The 18,524-nt window shown below is 38.2% G+C and overlaps 4 protein-coding genes across 4 annotated transcripts; 1 reads left to right on the forward strand and 3 right to left on the reverse strand.

Annotated features, from left to right (window-relative positions):
• Positions 1-192: 192 nt before the first annotated feature.
• LOC110754627 (high mobility group B protein 7-like) lies at positions 193-2,003 on the forward strand. The gene is made up of 8 exons (XM_088247354.1): positions 193-373; positions 581-663; positions 772-826; positions 931-1,029; positions 1,172-1,229; positions 1,329-1,373; positions 1,488-1,604; positions 1,716-2,003. Exons 1-8 carry the CDS (start codon positions 255-257, stop codon positions 1,764-1,766), a joined length of 627 nt encoding a protein of 208 aa, XP_088103480.1. The 5' UTR covers positions 193-254; the 3' UTR covers positions 1,767-2,003.
• Positions 2,004-2,073: 70 nt separating this feature from the next.
• On the reverse strand, positions 2,074-4,329 carry LOC110754626 (Leucine-rich repeat (LRR) family protein). The gene has a single exon (XM_021955723.2). The coding sequence runs from the start codon at positions 4,193-4,195 to the stop codon at positions 2,312-2,314; it is 1,884 nt and encodes a 627-aa protein (XP_021811415.2). The 5' UTR covers positions 4,196-4,329; the 3' UTR covers positions 2,074-2,311.
• A 3,487-nt stretch (positions 4,330-7,816) lies between these two features.
• Positions 7,817-9,772, reverse strand: LOC110754579 (E3 ubiquitin-protein ligase). The gene has a single exon (XM_021955656.2). It carries the CDS (start codon positions 9,544-9,546, stop codon positions 8,167-8,169), a length of 1,380 nt encoding a protein of 459 aa, XP_021811348.1. The 5' UTR covers positions 9,547-9,772; the 3' UTR covers positions 7,817-8,166.
• A 788-nt stretch (positions 9,773-10,560) lies between these two features.
• On the reverse strand, positions 10,561-18,523 carry LOC110763905 (Prolyl oligopeptidase family protein). Its single transcript, XM_088254129.1, has 11 exons — positions 17,962-18,523; positions 17,382-17,671; positions 17,090-17,284; positions 16,151-16,497; positions 15,378-15,669; positions 14,228-14,386; positions 12,835-13,200; positions 12,189-12,254; positions 11,895-11,943; positions 11,146-11,269; positions 10,561-10,897 (listed from the first exon to the last, which is right to left on the reverse strand). Exons 1-11 carry the CDS (start codon positions 18,317-18,319, stop codon positions 10,807-10,809), a joined length of 2,337 nt encoding a protein of 778 aa, XP_088110255.1. The 5' UTR covers positions 18,320-18,523; the 3' UTR covers positions 10,561-10,806.
• Position 18,524: the final 1 nt, after the last annotated feature.

Consider the following 18,524-nt stretch of genomic DNA (forward strand, 5'->3'; position numbering starts at 1 on the left):
ACCGTCAGTCAATACACTAATAGTAATTGGGGAAACAGACGGTAGATACATGTACAAGTCATCGATCCGCGCCAACCGAAGATGGCGGGGTTCTAATAATAGTTTTGGCGGCAACCAATTTTCCCTCTTCGGTTTTCATCAAATTTCAAACTGAAACAAATCAAAATATATATTTGCTTTGGGTTCACTTCACCCTTTGATATTCAGGCAGCGTTCATACTTTCGTAGAAGAAGAAGAAGAAGAAGAAGAAGAAATGGGAGGTGGGTCAATGAAATCGAACCCAACCAAGGCGAGGAAGAGGGTGGAGGCCACTGAGGAGTCAAGTGTACCTTCTCTTGTTCGTGGCAAGGACGGCAGTGCCTTTGCCCGATGGTACCCATTCCCGTTTCTCCTCTCCGCTTATCTTTCTTTTCCTTTCTAATTTCCCATTTATATTTTTCTTCTTTATTTTCCTTGTGCGATTACTTCTATTGCATTTATGCCTGCCCTGGTTTTGTTTTCTTGGCTGTAAAGGAATTTATACTTTTTAGGGCAGATCGATTAGTCAACATATTGACTAGATTGTGTGTTATTTTGCAGCGAGGAGTGCAACAAGAATGTCCCAGTGGCACTCATCAGCATGCACAGCTGTAGCCTTGACGCCAAAATCAAGTTGCATCTGAGTGGGTTTTGCTTTTGATCTTGTTTATTTATTTATTTATTTATTTTTGGGGGAGAATATTATATCATTTGGTTGATTTGGTTTGCTTTACTTGTGTATGTTCGTTTAGGCTCTCAAGTTGTGGAAAGGCCGCCTGAAGCGAATAAGAAGTCTCCCACAGAGAGGTATGCCCAAATTGCTCTTGCTCTTTCTCTTCATTTGCGTTGCTCTTGCTCTTGCACTTGTGATTTACTTATCTCTTGATTTGGTTAAATTGTAATTTTTGCAGGAAGAGGTCCACTACATCAGAACCCAAGTCAAAGAGAGCTAAGAAGGACAAAGATCCAAATGCACCAAAGCGCCCTCTCACTGCCTTCTTCCTCTTCATGTAAATCTCATCTCACCCCCTGTTTCTCTGTGTGTGTGTGTGTGTGCAATAATGCAATTACCAATATAATACAATGTACAGCACTGTCAGTTTGTATGATGGTTGCTTGGTGTTAATTGGGGAAGGATTTTGTATACTGCAGGGACGATTTCAGGAAATCCTTTAAGGAAGCTAATCCTGATTCGAAGCTTGTTAAGACGGTATGTTGTTTTCAATCTTATGTAACTCCACTCATGTATGGTATGCTATGTTTTGATGATTTTGGGCATTAACGCTGTAATTTAAAAAACGGATTTCAGGTTGCAAAGGAGGGTGGTGAGAAGTGGAAGTCTATGACTGACGAGGTTTTGTTTTGTCCTTTTTTTGTATTCCTTTTGTCTTTTTAAGGTTTTGTTTCGTTGCTTGTCCACAAGAAATGGTGAATTTACTCTATATTTTCTTGTGTCAAATGTGTTTAGGAGAAGAAGCCTTATGTGGATAAGGCAGCTGAGCTTAAAGCAGAGTATAAAAAAGCCTTGGAGATGGAGACTGATGATGCTGATGCCGATGCCGATGTAGATGCAGAAGTTGGGGATGTAAAGACTCTCACTATTGCTCATTCTTCAATTTTGAGTGTTATGATAATTGTAGCTGAGCTCTCCGGTTACATTTTGATATATTTTCTTTTTGTTTCGTTGGTTATTCAGGATGAAATTGAAGGAGGTTCAGAGAAAGAAGCTTCAGAGAAGGAAGTTTAATGAATGTGTCCTCCATTTAGGGAAATGGGGTCTAATACATGTTTCTGGATTCTTGTAAATTCTCAGTCTGGTTTTGTTCGAATAGATATAATGGCAGTTTTGGTTGTTCTGTGTTGAAATAGGAAATGTTTAGTGCCTCGCTTACTCACTGTCTCGTGGGGTTGGAAATTGGAACTTAGAATGATGATGAACAGTTGCTTTTTGTAGCAATTTTAAGTTACAAAGTGCATTTTCGTAGCACTTGAAGCAAATGATTTATTCTATATGCTGTGTCTGGATGTTAAGCTTAAGTAAAACACCGTGTGGATATGGAAACAAGGTTGCTTAAATTAAAAATGAATAGGATAATCATGTAAAAAGAAACAGATAATAAGTGACTATCTCTTGGCTTGGCTTGTCTCTTGCAAATTGCAAGTTACAATTGCAGTAGACATCCTATTTCCTATATTAATTTATGATCATTTGTCCCAATGAAACTCAATGAAACCCAATGAAACTGGTGATATGGTATGGGCTGCTCCTGCTCCTGCACCTGAGTCAGCTTTTTACTGGCTCTTCCTGCAAGGTGGCATAGGCTTGCCACAAAGGCACAAATTGTGCAGATAGGCAGCTGCAGGAAAAATGTTAAATGGTCTCCCTTGCGGGATCTCCCCACACAACCTGTTTGCCCTGAAGCTTGCGTGCTTGAGACGTTCAATTCCCAATAGGCTGTTTGGAATCTTTCCAGTGAGCCCATTGATGGACACGTCAAGCCATTGAAGCTTCACCAGCAACCCCAAACTTGTGGGGATGGTGCCTGTTACCTGGTTTCTTGATATATCAAACCTCTCCAGTTGAGCCAGGTTTGAAACCGAGTTGGGGATGGGACCAGCGATCTTGTTGCTTCCTACATCGAGCACTTTCAGCCTCAAGCCTTCCCTAAACTCTGGGATGCCACCAGAAATTTGGTTGTTGGATACATCCACAACCTCCAAAAAGCTGCTTGCCCTGTCATTTAAGATTCCTGTCGACCCTGAGAGAGATCCGGTGAGCTGATTTGCGTGTACATCGAGGGAAGAAACGGTGTCGGGCAACTTGATTTCTGAAAGATCAGCCTTGAGTTGGTTGTTGGAGAGGTTGAGGTTCTGCAGGCTTGACATGTTGGTCAACAAGTTTGAAATTCCACCAGTAAAATGATTATGAGAGAGGTCAATGGAGTTGAAAGAATCAGGCTTTGCAAAGCTTGGGAGGGTTCCGCTTAACTGGCAGCCGGCAAGATGAACATCTCGAAGCTGTCTGCTCCTGATCCAATCTGGAACTTTCCCCAAACTGAACTTGTTGTAAGACAAGTCTATTGACAAGAGAGAAGGAATGCCCGTGGCAAGGGTAGAGGGAAGAGGGTCTGAAAGCCCATTGGCAGATAAATTTAGGTACCAGAGGCTGTTTAACTTTGAAATGGAAATGGGAATGTGGCCGGTAAGGCGATTGGAGCTCAATGAAAGACTGGTAAGGGATTTGAGGCCCTCCACCTGGACTGGGATTATGCCGGTCAGCTGGTTATGGTTCAGGGAGAGGTCCAAAAGCTTGGGCGAGCTGAAGAGGGAAATGGGCATCTGACCAGAAAACTGGTTATTGGAGAGGTCAATCAAAGTGAGGTTTGGTAAGTAGCGGCCACCAATGAAATCTGGAATGAGGCCGGACAACATATTGAAGCTGAGATCAAGATACTGCAAAGCATGAAAATTTTGAAAAGTGGGAGGGATTGGACCAGTGAGGGAATTTTTTGCTAAATTGATTTGGACGAGATTGGTGAGATGGCCTAGGGTCGGGGGAATCTGACCCCTGAAACGGTTGCCGCTGAGGGAGAGGCTTTGGAGGGAGGACAATTGACCTAAACCTGGAGGAATGTTCCCTCCGAGGGAATTGTCTTCAAGGGCCAATTGGGTGAGGTGGGCGAGATTAGAGAAGCTCTCAGGAATTGGACCTGTGATTTGCTTGAACCCACTGATTACCATTACCTCCAAGAAATTCAAATTGCCCAGAGAAGGGGAGAGAGTGCCCTTCATGTAAAGCCCAGAGTCTCCATCTGCAGCAGCATCACCAGTAGCTGTAGCTGGTCTCTGCAACTGCAACCCAGTAACCCTCCCAGCTGGATTGCACTCAACACCTTCCCAACCTCCTCCACAGCAGTCTCTGCCTATCCATGAAGAAAGCATTCCTGTTGTGTCCTTGATGATTCTGCCTTTGAAGCTCACAAGGGAAGCTCTATCTGCTTCTGCGCAAACAGGGGAACCTCCTCCTTCTCCTCCTCCTCCTCCTCCTGTTTCTGTTTGAGTTTCAGACGAGGACACTAGCACTATTGACAACATACAGTACAATATTAGTGATAATACTAGCATATTTTGTTTGGAGTTGGAAACCCATCTCAGGACCACGACTGGCATTTTCATTTTGATCACTATGATGAACGATCTGATTATTTAGAAGAAAAAGAAAAAGGAAAAAAAATATGAAAATTTCTAGTGTATTTGGGATCTGATTGACAGGGTGGGGTGAAATCTAGCTTGCTAGATGGTCCCAAAATTATAATTTAAAATGGAAAAAGTAGCTAAAGCTTGAAATCAGCAGACACGGGCTTATTCTATTTCTCGAGGCCTTCCCGTAGACAGGAAGGTTTAATGATGAAAAAGATGGTGGAAATGGAAACAATCTGAATATGGAAGTGTGTTTCAGAATACATAATAATGCTAATAATAAAAATGTGGGATGGATGGATGGGTGGATTGGATATGTCTCAAGAGAACACTGTCCCTCTTTATTTATACTAGTAACAACCAAAAGAGCAAAATAGTTGTTTGAGGGAAGGAAATAGAATGTTTGATGAAAGATGAGGGGGGAAAATCAATTTAAAGACTTTCACATGTAAAATAAAATTGTGACCGTTTGATGATCACGAGGATCCTAGTTGCACTTTGAACGTTGGAGCGCACTAGATTCAAAATCTCCTGCTTAGTTTTTTTGTTTTTTGAACTTTTAGAAATGAAATCAATTAACCCTTTATTTTGCAGCGCTCATCGCCCTCCACAAGTTTCATGCTGCTGGTGCGTGCCAACAATCATTTCTTGCGCCAAAGAAGATGGCTATAATTTCTGCTGGTTTGGCTTGGAGTTAAAAAGCGCCTGACTTCTAAGCTGTGAGGGAAATACTTTCATGTGACTTTGGGTTTGGTTGGTTGGTTGCTTCAAATTTAATTCATATTGTATTGAGGCCTAAAACAAAAATAATAATTTTAATTTAGTACCCTAAATTCTTACCTTTAAGCCACGTTTGTCCCTATACTCTCAATTTTAACAATTACATACCATAAGTTTTTTAATTTTGTGCAATTTGGTTCCGGCGTTAACTTTATTGTCAAAATTTTCGTTAATTGCTTGTGTGACAAACTTGGGTCCCATCTATTCACTTATTTCAATTCAATTGAAGGGTATTTTGTTTAAATAAATAAAAAAGGGTTTGGTATTAATGCGTGCAATGTGTTCTTCATGGGTGAGAAGACACCAATTATTTGAAAATACTCTTCTATTGACGTCGAAATAAGCAAATAGGTGAGACCCATGACTGCCATGCAATCAATTAACGCCGAAACCATATGGAAAAAAATTAAAAAGCTTTGGGTGTGTAATCGTTAAAATTGAGAGTGCATAGACAAACGTGCCTTAAGAGTAAGAGTTCATGGTACGAAATCAAAATTAACCCCAAAAAACACTCCTTTTAAAAAAGGTATATATGAAAGTAATTTTCACCGTTTGTCAAATAGCTGGACAATTTTCTCCAAAGCAAATCAATTGCAACATTTATAACGGTATAATCTGAGTTTTAATAGTACGACAAAGACAAGTGATGATAAAAGAATGGTTAGATGGATAGAAAAGGGAAGTGTGAAAATCACCTCCCTTGATCTACCTAAGATATGTTGCAACTACCCCCTCCTGATCGGTACCACCATATCTATCTGCTCCTAAGAAGTTCCATTGATTGCTCATGATTATTGACTTTTCCTAATCTGGAAGATAGCTTTATAACCAGTAAAAGTGCTTTAATCTGTCTTAAATAGATTCTAACTAGCAAAAGTGCTTTAATCTGTCTTAAATTGAATGCTAATGTTATCCCTACTACACACATCTTTAATTTTAATTAATAAAGTTTGTTCTGTTTTTATTTTTATTTTAATTTTACTGTGTCATGTTCTAAATTACTTTAATTAATCAGGGATAAGATATTCAAATCCCGACACACAAAAATGAACACACTGCTCTAATCAACTATCCTAATTCACATAGACTAGCCTATATATATTTCCTGCCTGTTTACAATAGGATCCGCACGATAATAACGTGCGGACATCCGGATAAGAGAATAACTGTATATATATATATATACCATGTTCTTCGCTGTAGTGATCATTTGCATTTTGCATACAGTAAGTGATTGAGTAAAAGAAGTATCTAGGGTTTTCTAGTAACGCTTGTCCATGCACATGCCTGCAGTGGAGAAGCTTTGACTTATTAAGGGGGATGTTTGTCAAACTATCGTCCTTCAGTTTTGACTTATTTGGTCTTTTAACTTGTATTTCTCTCCTAACTTTTCATAAATAGAATTCGAATTTTATGTCCTCTCTACCGGATGGAGGGCATGGCTGGAACTTCACATTACAAATTATTTTATTTGAAATTTAATTGAGTCAAGTTGATTGAATGTCACCCAGCTCTTTATCTACACGGGCAGGCGCATGTGATAGCTCTTCCATTGTCCTGTCCCATAGGAAGGAAAGAAAAGAAAAGAAAAAAAGCAATAAGCCTAACAAACATTTGTAGTTCAGTGGTGGACCTATTAAGGCGGATCTACAATGGTTTTAAATTGCTCATTTGCTGGAAAAACCATTGTAGGTGCTTCAAATTACCCCTTTGTTCAACTGGTGTACAGATTCAACCCTTTTACTTTCATTTATTTTTATATTACTCAATTTACTTAAGTTTACAATGTAAATAAGGAAGTACTCCTCATTTGAATTCAAATAAAAATACTAGAAAATCAAATTTCCACCAAATCAAAATATGAAAAATTGGTTTTAGTGCAAAATATGATTTATGCTAAAAATGATGGCTCATTAAGTCATTATATACTTCATACTAAAATCCCATAAAATCAAGTTTTCTTATTTGATGTTTAAGGAATAAAAGCCGCCAAAAATTATCTTGAGAAAATGATTATTCTGAAAAACCATTTTTCGTACTTAGTCAATATTGCACCTCCGCTAAAAAAATTCTGGATCCGCCGGTGTTATAGTTTGATGGTGATTGAAAATGAGGAATTCTAAAATAAAAGTTTAGTATTTATTTCCAATCAATAAAGACGTGTTTTGAAGATTTATTATTATTTTTTTTGAGAGAAAACGAAATTTGATTGAAGCATTATTATAAATAAAATTATTTGTGTAAGTAATATCGTGGACACCAATTTCAACCATGGACCAAATCTGTGTCTCAAATCAAATGACATGTTATATTTGTCAAAGAACATAAATTCAATGATTTGGGTTTCCTCGTAAATGAGTGATCAAACCTGAATTAGATTAGGTTGCGTTGATTGCGCTTAAAGGGGAATTGGCCCCCAATGAATGCATATGGATCGACAATGTTGACTAGGATGTTGAATCTATGCGGAACTGGAAACCAAGATTTCGGAGTCTTTTCAAGTTGAAGAAGATATTTTAGGCAGGCATAGTATTACCTAATCTTGTAAAGCTAAAAAACCTAGCGGGTCCTACCATATGATTCTTGTTTCATGTTCAAAGTTTATATGGATCAACATGACATGTTTTAAAAAGGAAACTTTATTAGCGGGGCCTCGTAGTTGAAATGATTAAGAGCAATTACCCTTACCCTCGAAGTTTTGTGGTCGAATTCCCCCTCCTCCAATTACCGGTTGACTGGCCATATATGTATATGGTAATCTTCTCTTGCAAGGTTAAATTATGTTGCAAACACTGATGCTTATGTATTGGCAAGAGAGAAGAAAAACATCACTCTTTCCTTCATATATATGACACTAAACATTATTTGTAAACATCCACATATGTCCTGTCCTAGAAAACATTATATGTCCAGAAAACATCCAGATATGTCCTGTCCTGGAAAACATTCATTCCTACACACACACGCACAACTGATACACAGCATACCTGGAGCTGGAGCTAGAGCTCGAGGAGGTGCATGCCCTTTATTGATTCAAGGTACCGTACGAGGACTGATTCATGACTCATGAGAGCTTTTATTTATTTGTTTATTTATATACGAAGATGACAGACGGACGGACGGACGGACGGATGGGTGGATGTGTGTATGGAGTGAGTGAGTAGTGTCTACTTGACAAGGCCCAAGTTGAGGATGCCCCAGGAAGTTTGTGGCCATGATCTGTCTCTTGCCTTCATTAGCAGCACTCTTGCCCAAGCAATCCATCCTTCCCAAGACATCCTCTTGTCCCAAGCACTCCCCCATTCCAACATCAGAGTCAGCCCTCTCTCTGCCTCTCTCTCTGCCTCCTCAAACTTTGCTTTTGTTAAATAAACCTGAGCCAACACCACATGTGGCTCCCCAATAAAAGGGTTTCTCTCAACACACGATCTCAACAGAACCACCGTCGCTTCCTCATCATCAGCTCCTCTACCATCATCAACAATCTCTCTCTTAGACGATGACGACATACCACAAACAGCTTCCCAGTACAAGTCCCTTGCAGCTAATTGCTCCTTGGTATCCAGAACCCTTGTGCACTTGTCGAAAACTGGTGGCACCACCAGCTCAATATCTTCATCTCTAGATTTGTCCAACTTGTCTCCAGTTGCAGTAGCATTAGTAATTTTCCTCTCTTGAACAAAAATCGCTTCCTCTCTCACGATCAGAGTGTATATTGCAGCCATTCTTGATATGGAATTCATCCAAAGCCCCGGCTTGCCATCGCCAGGCCACAGAGCTGCATAGTTGTTGCCCTTAAACTCAAGGCGGCCATCTATGTTATCAAACAGCTCGTCCTGGAAACCAAAAAGTTGGTCACTGAAATCTGCCAATGTCATCATAAGAAACACTGCAACTACCCTCCTTGAGACCAAGACATCTTCCCCGGTCTTTATGTGCTTCACTGTAATCCCATTAGCAGGAACAAGAGTTTGCAGTTTCTTCCTCCAACTCCAAGGCGCTGCTGAGTGATCCTCCAAAATCTGATCCTGATTATTAGAATTAGAATTAGTGGCAGGGGCAGCAAGCGATACCTCAGATTGTTTGAGATGTTCAACGAGCTCCGAGTCTGTGTAGTGGAACAAAAGGTCGTCGTGAATTAGAGACTGTCTTGGGACGACGCAGAACAAGTAAATCAAGCGTTCTGCAGCCTCCCCAACATGGCTGCGGACCACGTCACGGCCGGTTGAGGGATCAAATATGGCGAGGTTGACATAGGAATTGGAATAAGCAGAGTGAAAGAGGCCGCAAAGGCAGACAGAATCTTGGGCTTTCCATATCTTGAGAATGCGGTACATGTCAACCAGGTGGTCAAGAAAGGTGCCATGCTTGTGCCAGCACTCACCTGCTCCAACTGAGCGCAGCACACCCACAAGTGAAGGCAAATTCTCGTCGATCGCCTCCAGCTCGCCACGGAGGAAGGGGCGGGCCGAGTCTAAGAGCTTTTGCAGGTACTCCTGGCTGCTGCTCTCCGACTCCGAAGAAGATCGAAGCGATGAAGATGGCATTATTGCTGCTGCTGCTCAATTCTATAAATTTGATTAGATATTCTAAATTCTTTCTAATCAGCAATCAAGCCAAGGGAAAAGCTACAATACAACAAGAGAGAGAGAGAGAGAGAGAGAGAGAGAGAGAGAGAGACGTAAAAAGACTCGGTTCTTGTGAAAGCTCTGTTGTTGGGAAGAGATAAGAGATAAGGTTTTGTTTTGTTTTGTTTTATGGTTGTTCTGTTCTGTTTTGTTTGCTACTTTACTTGTCGGGATTTTCGCCTTAGCTTTTGTAGATGACTCTATGCAGTTTGGAAAAGGGTTCCTACTTCATAGATGTGACACAAACCAGAAAAACTTACGTTTTGCTATCCCTGCTACTTCACAGATGGTGTTGGTACACAAACAAAAAAACCTTACTTTTAATGGGATATCACTATTTCGCTATCTTCGATCAATAATACGATGACACGTAGAATAGTTATCTCATGTGTCATTGCATCGATCGGGAGAGCAAAAAGTGATATCCCTAACACCTACAACCCTCATTCAATCCTCACCCAAAATAAATAATAAATAATAAATAAGCCAATTATAAATCAATTTAAACTTTAGAGAGGTGCAAGGATAACTCACCCTCACAACTAGGGATTGTTGAGGATTAAAAGGACTGGTAGGTAAGAGGATTATTTTTTTCATTTTTTCTGGGTCAGAAGGAAAGATTATTCCATTCAACCGATACATACACCGAGGGAGGGTTGAACTGGAAATGAAATGTTTGAACTTTGAATATAAGGCCCATTTCACCTTCTTCTGTTCAGTTGAACGTCAATTTCTTATGGCTCTCTCCTTCCATAAATATATATGATTAACTGAACTGATCCAACCTTGCTAGTTTTTGAAAATGGTTGTTTTGCTTGTGTAGTTGGATTGGCACACGCAGAATCACTTCCCTACAGTTAGTCGTTATTTCCGTCTAATAATGTCACATTCAACGTTTACCCATAAAAAAAAAGGTCAGTCAACAGAAAAATGTAGAGAAGAGTCTCCAATGTAGGCCTGTAAATGGGTTGGAGATTGTGCGGAGCACTTGAAATCCCACTCAACCCAAGTTTATTTTTTTTTTGCCCCGATTGGATTCCGATTAGATTCTAACGTCACCATACCAGACCAAAAAAAAAACGACAAAATAGAAAAAAGAAAAGTGTCTTTTATATGTATTGTTTTGTGACGTGAATCCTATATTATTTGCACCACATCCTCCTACCTGGAGCAGTCTAATTAATTCAGCCCAGATCCTTGTGCAGGAACCATATCCAGAGCCTTCATAATGAAGGTATATATGAAGGCATCTTCTTGAAGCTTCTCAAATCTGCACCAAACAAACAAGAATGGGGAAGAAACACAAATTAGTTCCTTACAGAGAATGCATGGAAATACTTCAGACTTCAACGATCTTTAAGGCCATAGAGTTCTTGCTGTTTTTAATTATAAGCAATTGTTCCTCTCACCTTTGTAAAATTGTGACTTGCATTTACGTCTAAAATGAACGGATAATAAAATTTTATTTAAAATGAATAATCCACTCTGTTTCAGAAGTAATAGCCAAAAGAATTTTACCTCCCCGACTTTGAAGAATGGCCAGCACCAAATTCACATTTAAACATAATGATGTTTTTATCAGTCTTCATATCCCTTAGTTTTGCCACAAATTTAGCAGGTTCTGAGTACATCACACGTGGATCTGTTGCAATAAACCAGTGTCTCAAATGGAATGCCAGGAGAAAAAAAGCATTATCAGATATGAAATTATAATTTCCCTCTTTCCATTACACAGCTGAGTCTCATCCATGGGATCAGCCACCAACATCCAATAAGCCCTACCCACGAAGTCCTCTAAACATAATGATTTGATTTAAACATTCAAATGTGTTTAACAGTGCTCAGTTGTTGTTGGAGAATAAAAGTATTTCTAACTACGATTCTACGTGAGTATTTGTTTAGCAGTGTAAAGTACTCGTGTAAGTGATTTGATTTGATTTACTTTCTTTCTGTGATTAGGCTTAGACTCTATTTAAAACCTTCTAGGGTTAAAGTTAAGATCAAAGTATTACATTCTCACCCTACTTTTTCAACATGGTACAATACGACTTAATCTTTTTAAACAGGGTTCCTTTTTTCCAGACCGCAAGCCTTCCGATAGATTTTAATTATATAGATAATGCAATTATCTGACAATTTCCTATTTCAAGATAATAACGAACTATATCGTGGGAGCACCCTGCAATCTTTCATGGCAATGCCAACTATTTCAAGATAATGAAGAAATTGAAATTGTAGAAGCAAAAGTCTTATGATCTTGTGCCTACCATTTAGACCAGCAGTAACAAGAATGTTTGGATAATTTTGAGCCTTAACCTGCATAAAATAATGCCAAACTTAGATCATTAAGGTAAAAAATATTTTAGGAGTGTATTACAATTCATGACTTAGTGCTTGGCAATTTTATCTGGGACAGAAGATTAGAGAAAAATCTTTAATTTTGCCTATTTGTCTGTTGTCTGTAAATGATCACTTTGATGATACCAAATTATGGTTATTCTAGCTTACTTGTTATAACGATACTGATTAAAGCAGTACAGAACAGGTTATATTGTCCTCACATTATCAACAGGGGAATACGACTTCATGTAAAAGTAGAACTCCTCTTTACGTGGATCACCCCATTCCTGCAGAAACAAAATTATATCAGTGAATAGTATCTAAACATACATTTTGAAAGGAAATAGCGGCAAGCTGACTGCAGTCAACAAGAGTCACCTAAGATCATAAAGATGGGGCAAATGGATATAATTAGGTAGATCTGGAAAACCAAAGAATATTTAAACAAAGTTCAAGCGAAGAACTCCAAAAATTTTGTAGCGCAAAAAAATGAAAAGAACAAGGAAAAATCGTGATGTCAAGTTTAGGTTGACCCATACAAGGATACAAGTTGCATTTGATGACAATATCTATTAACTGGTGTTGCATTTATGTGATGTTTAAAATGATGTGATCATTATATTATTATCCACCCCAGTTAATCATTAAATCTCTAAGGAGATTAAGTTAACAATGCCCAAGTGATGGTCCATAAAACTAGATGTTCATCACATGCAAGCTACGTCATCCAAGAAAATTCACTAATTATACACATAGCAAGAGTATTTCTGCATTCATAACAAACAATTTTACTAGGGAATTTCTTCTTCATTTCTTTCATCTTGTTAATGCTTCAACGTAAGAATCTCGTGAGGAAAAGAAAAATACCTCCCACTCTGAAGTTGTGAGAGGGATAGTTGGATCAAGCATTGTCGTCAGAACATCAACAAAGGGCACTCCAGCAACAGCAGCCTTGAACAAATCAGGCCTCATATTAAGAACAGCACCAATAAGCAGTCCACCTGCACTCCTTCCATCAATGCATAATCTTGCTTTTGAACAGTACTTCTTTTCTATCAAATACTCAGCACAAGCAATAAAATCGGTAAAAGTATTCTTCTTCTTTAGTAACTTTCCATTCTCATACCACTGCCTCCCCATTTCACCACCCCCACGAATGTGAGCTATAGCATAAATAAAACCATGATTAAGCAAAGACAGCCTTGAAGCTTTAAAACTGGGATCTATGCAGACCTGTTGACAAGATAAGGCTCTGAGTCATTGAGAGAGAAATGAATACAAGTGAAGAAAAAAAAATCCCAATGGCTTGATATTGCCTCCTGCAGCATTTTACATGTGCTCGACTAAAGTCTATCTTGACAAAAGTCAGCAAGTTGTTACACCAGAGTGATTAGAGCAAAGCCAGAAGAGTAACCCGACATTAAGAAGTTCAAGGTTCTGAAAAGCATAATATGTGGCTTTACTTGGGATCTTTATTTTGTTTTTGTAAGAAACAATAATCTTACTGAAAAAATAAGTTATAAAACAGGGTAGACAAGAAATCCATCAGAAACACAGAAACAAAAACCTTAAAAAGCACCTTCTCCCAAGATGTTGGCTTTAAGTAGGATTTTAACGCTTTTTCTGACCAAGAAATTAGGATTCTAAAGATTTTCACAAACCTGTAGAAGAAAGACGCCAAAAGGACCACTGACAAACTTCAACGTATTTGCACAAGAATTACTGAACTGTGATCAGAATTAGGCATCATAGGCCAGAGACAAAATTTTACATGCTAATTACTAATCCAAACGGATGCTATAAGGCTATAACAAGAAAACTTGTAAGCTTCTTAAGAAGACATCTGATGTTCATATATTAAAAAAGGCAGACAAAAAGCCATGGGAATCAGGACTCATCTCTCGACTCCTGATTCTCCCGAGGTGTATGGCTTTAATGACGAAAAGGAAGACTAGAGCAGTTACATATAAAATTCAGAAACTTATCTTTGTGCCTAATCTCTAGTACTATAACGCAGGGAATGACTGCAATCACAAAGATGGCTCTGGTTACATATCTTTAAGGGCTTCAGATTTCAGGGCTGTACTTTGGTTAATTGACCAATTAGAAGTTCTCAAGGGGTATTTTGAAACATCTCCCAAATTTTTTACAAGACATGCTTCTCAATGTAGTCACATTTGGAATATAATGTTTGCAGTAAAAACAAAAAAATATAAATATATCACTCGTGCCTAGTTTAATCTATGAATTCTTTTGTTACCTCATAGGAGCCATAGCCATAGAGTAGCAATGGATCCGATCCATCAAGTTTTATGAGATCCTTCCTGTAAACAATTGATATTGGAATCTGAGTACCATCTGGAGCACTAGCCCATTTCCTTTCAGTAACATAATTTGATGCTTCAAAACCTCCCAAAACCTGAGAAACAAAATTGACAACAATGCTTCTGAATTACAATATTGAAATTTGTGTCTAATTTGACAGTAAGAAAAGGCAACACTTGACCAGGCATCAAATAACTCAGGAAGATGCCATACAACCCAACTTTTTTGCCGACTCTCTCATGTACGAGGTTCTGTGATATCATGGATCTCATTCCATGCAAGACACTTGGAGGGACAAAAAACAAAGCAGACAAAATTGGGGAAAAAGTGAAGTGTAAAGCATTTTCCAATAACGTAATCAATACAGAAGTGACTACTGTATATGAAAAGGAAATGAAAATGCGTAAAGGTTCCACTTTAAATATTTAACTTTGAAAACCAAATTAGTCCTTCTACACAGTAAATAAACTTCCTGCGGTTGAAACTTCATTGCTATTTCCCCCACAAAATCTCACACCATCGAACTAATAAGCAAACCAATTGCATACCCTTCTTTTTTCAGAAAAAAAAAAAAAAACTATGTTGTGTTAAGTTTATACGATTTTGAACAATGACCGTACTGAACCAACTTATGTTCTTTCTCTTAGCTTCCTTATACAAACTACAATTTCTTGGTTGGTATATATTCATAACAGTATATGGAGTATTCGAAAATGAACGAGAACAAAAATATAAGAACGAGATAATATGAGTGAATATTATGATCATGTCATGCAAAACCAGCATTCTCCCTAGACCTACAATAAACTTCGCATTAGTAACCAGATATGACCATTAAAGAAGGTAACATTTTCACACAACACATACACTCATGCACACGCAAAAACACATTTACACACACATACACACACAAAGGAGCCCTGAGGCCAGGTATATATATTAAAGGTAATAAACGAAATCTTAATTTCCAAAATAAAATAAAGTATAAATTCATTACTGTTGCAAGTTGAACCAATAACATTCCTATAAAGAGAGTTAAATAAGACACAATAGCAAGCTTTGAAATGCCAATAAAAATGACTTACTGTTTCGATCTTCTTCAAAACAGAAATGCCTGTCTTCATATCATAATCATATACAGACGGAGGCGTTTTCATTGAGCTATAAGAAAATCTTAAAATTCCGGAAGAAAATTCTGATTCTGATTGATCCACAGAGTATGCGGGATCCAAAAAATTAACAGCTTGACCACCGTGAAGGCTTTTAAGCGGTTGTCCAACATCTGGAAGGTGATAGATAGTGACTTTTGGTAGACCCTCTTCACGCTCATATACAACAAGGTGATCACTAAAAAGTTGTATATCCTGAATTTTTACACTGAAGAAAATTCTAATTAGTATGCTTAAAATAAGAAAGAAAATGTGCCTGTTAAAAATAGTGAAGGTCAAAAAATTGCCAAAGATTTTTCACGCCCTGAGAAAAATTCTAGAATGAATATGCAAATGCATAAGCAGCAATTGGACAATATGGCATGGAGGACTGAACAACACATCTAACTCCGTCCATTGTTATATCTCTCTTATTTACAGTTAAAAGAGCACATCAAAGGAATATAGTTAGAGAAAGGCTCCAGAAAAAAGTTCAGTTTCATTTCTAGAAAATGTACTGCAAATCACATTTAGATATAAAATGTTTTCAATCATGCATATCACATTCAATTTACACTTAAGCTGATAATGCCAAAACTAGGACATACGACATAATTTTCATAGTTCTTAAATTTTTTAAAAATGACAAGTCAATTCATGAACATTTTAAGGTCATGAATGAGGATGCGACTACCAAATTTGATGATTACCTTTCCCTGTGTGGAAGAAGAACAGTAGTTTCAGATGTATTTTCCAGTGGACAAGCAATTACTTCAGAATTAAAACATTTGTCGCTTCTCCTCTTTATAAAAAAATGATTTCCTCGATGACTAACAAATGTATCAATGCCATTTACACGAGGTGTCAGAACCACAAGCCCATCTTCAAGCTTTGCAATATCAAGGTAGAAGTTGAATCTTGTAATTTTACTTTCAGATCCAACAAATAAGAATTTTTTGCTCTCAGAAGCTTGAAGGTCAAGAGAAAACATATCATCCTTTTCATGATAGAGGCACGAGTCACTTGACTGTTCTGTTCCCAACTTATGTAACCATGCCTATTAAAAAGAAAACACGCTATAAGCTAAACAAAAAGGATTAAGCAGCACTTCATTCATAAAAGTAAACGATCGAACAGAATGCATGTAATAGTTCTCTTCTGTGTGAGTGAGCCAGACAGGGGTAAGGCATGACCTCTTGGCTCACTACAACAAGACAAACCAGCAAGAAAACAGAAAGGACTTGTACAGAAATATAGGAGGATGCATCCTAATGAGGCATTGTCACCAGTTCTCAAGAAAAATTATGTAATCATTTGTATTCTCACGTAAAAGCATGGGACTGTGGTCATTGAGCACAATATCTAATAGTCAACGAAAATAAACACAGGAGAGCCTCATACATAGGATGTAAACAAATGGGGGGAAGCGCGGTAACAGAACCACTGGTAAGTTGCTAAATTCTATATTTACCTAAACATGAAGAACTTCAACACCAATAAGATAGCTAAATATCTTATAATGCTCTCCAGTCCTCGAATAATGACAACTCAAAAATTAATTGCACAAAGAATTGAACATGCAGGCTAAGTGGGTGTGTGAAACATGCCGTGACATGAGAAGCAGAGGGCTTGAAGCAGTAGAATCAAACCTTGTCAGGCCGGAGAGTTTCATCCATTGTAATATAAACTAAAGCCTCATCACCAGCCCATTCAAGATAGGATGTTGCATCAACTAGAGGCAGTCCCACAGGAGCACCTGTCTCAGCATCAATGACATGAATTGTATAAATTTCATTTCCTTTGGTGTCTTCTGCATATGCCACCAATTTATTATTTGGACTAACCTGAAAAGCAATTACAACAAAGTGGAGAACTTTGTATAATCAAACAAGAAACCACTGCAATATCTGTTATAATCATATACACCATTGTTTTGGTTACCTCAAAAGCAGCAATGCTATAATAGTCATGATGTTGAGCCTTAATATTCTCATCCAAGATTACGTGCTCAGGAGGAGCATCAGGTCCGGTGGGCATTGTATCGTATACAGAGAGTGGGGCCTCAGCCTCACAGTTGGGTATTAAGCGGCGACAATGCTGAACATATTCCTTACCCTTCAAAGTCCTTTGATAGTAATAGTAGGGGCCTTTTCGTTCAGGTGCAGATATATCATCCTCCTTGATCCTCCCCCTTATCTCAGCGTACAGTTCATCTTCAAATTTCTTAGTTCCTAATGTAAATAAATAAATTAAAAATAAAATTACATTGCTTTGCTTTGCTACTAAAGTTAGAAACAAGCAAACAAAAACCAAAAAAACAAAAAAAACAAAATAATTGCATTTTATTTAAAAGAACATGTGTGTGTTGGTTAAGTTTTGCAAGTAATAGATTAAAGGCTGTTGAATGAAGATCAAATCAAAGTCGAAATACAGACAATTAATAGTTGAATACAAGTAACAAAGACAAATGAGACGAGAAACGAAGGGATAAGATGGAAAGAATAGATAGGTAGATACCTACCGGACATGAAGAATTGGGTGTAAGCGTTCTCTTGTTGAAGGTAAGAGAGGACGTCGGGGTTGGAGCGAGAGTCGTCTCGAAGCCAATAGTAGTTGTCCACTCTCACGTCTCCGAACATCTCCATCTTATGCTCCACCTTCTTCGCCATCGGAGGGGGAGGGGGAGGCTCACTCTGGCTCATCCTCACTGATGCTGCTGCTGCTTCTGATGATGACGATGACGCTCGGACGGTGATGGATGCGGAGGCACCAATTGACGACAATACAACTGCTGGAAGGTACACAAGCTGCTGAACAAGGTTTACAAAGCTCACACCCCTGCTGGCCCTGTGACTTTGCATTCTCATCACCATTCTCATATTTGCTATATATAATAATTAATAATAGGCTAGTAATTAAACCTTTTTTTTTTTGGTAAACTAATTTAATCGCTTATTTTTATAATCCATTTATTGCAATGCAACCCAAGATTTCACAAACTCTCATCAATTCTCAAAAATGGCATCTGTACTGTACAAAGTATGAATGATACTTGATTTGCCTTATCTTGTGTCTTTACATGAT

Source organism: Prunus avium, chromosome 1, assembly GCF_965620075.1.
Source record: "Prunus avium chromosome 1, drPruAviu1.hap1.1, whole genome shotgun sequence".
NCBI lineage: Eukaryota > Viridiplantae > Streptophyta > Magnoliopsida > Rosales > Rosaceae > Prunus > Prunus avium.

Excerpts from the sequence above, each read along its gene's own strand:
- LOC110754627 (XM_088247354.1), top strand. The coding sequence starts at position 255 with ATGGGAGGTGGGTCAATGAAATCGAACCCAACCAAGGCGAGGAAGAGG. Across the intron at positions 1,374-1,487 it reads GGAAGTCTATGACTGACGAG|GAGAAGAAGCCTTATGTGGA; the intron begins GTTTTGTTTTGT and ends AAATGTGTTTAG. Across the intron at positions 1,605-1,715 it reads TAGATGCAGAAGTTGGGGAT|GATGAAATTGAAGGAGGTTC; the intron begins GTAAAGACTCTC and ends TTGGTTATTCAG.
- LOC110754626 (XM_021955723.2), bottom strand. The coding sequence starts at position 4,195 with ATGAAAATGCCAGTCGTGGTCCTGAGATGGGTTTCCAACTCCAAACAA.
- LOC110754579 (XM_021955656.2), bottom strand. The coding sequence starts at position 9,546 with ATGCCATCTTCATCGCTTCGATCTTCTTCGGAGTCGGAGAGCAGCAGC.
- LOC110763905 (XM_088254129.1), bottom strand. The coding sequence starts at position 18,319 with ATGAGAATGGTGATGAGAATGCAAAGTCACAGGGCCAGCAGGGGTGTG. Across the intron at positions 17,672-17,961 it reads CACCCAATTCTTCATGTCCG|GAACTAAGAAATTTGAAGAT; the intron begins GTAGGTATCTAC and ends TATTTACATTAG. Across the intron at positions 14,387-15,377 it reads TTTTGAAGAAGATCGAAACA|GTTTTGGGAGGTTTTGAAGC; the intron begins GTAAGTCATTTT and ends TTTGTTTCTCAG.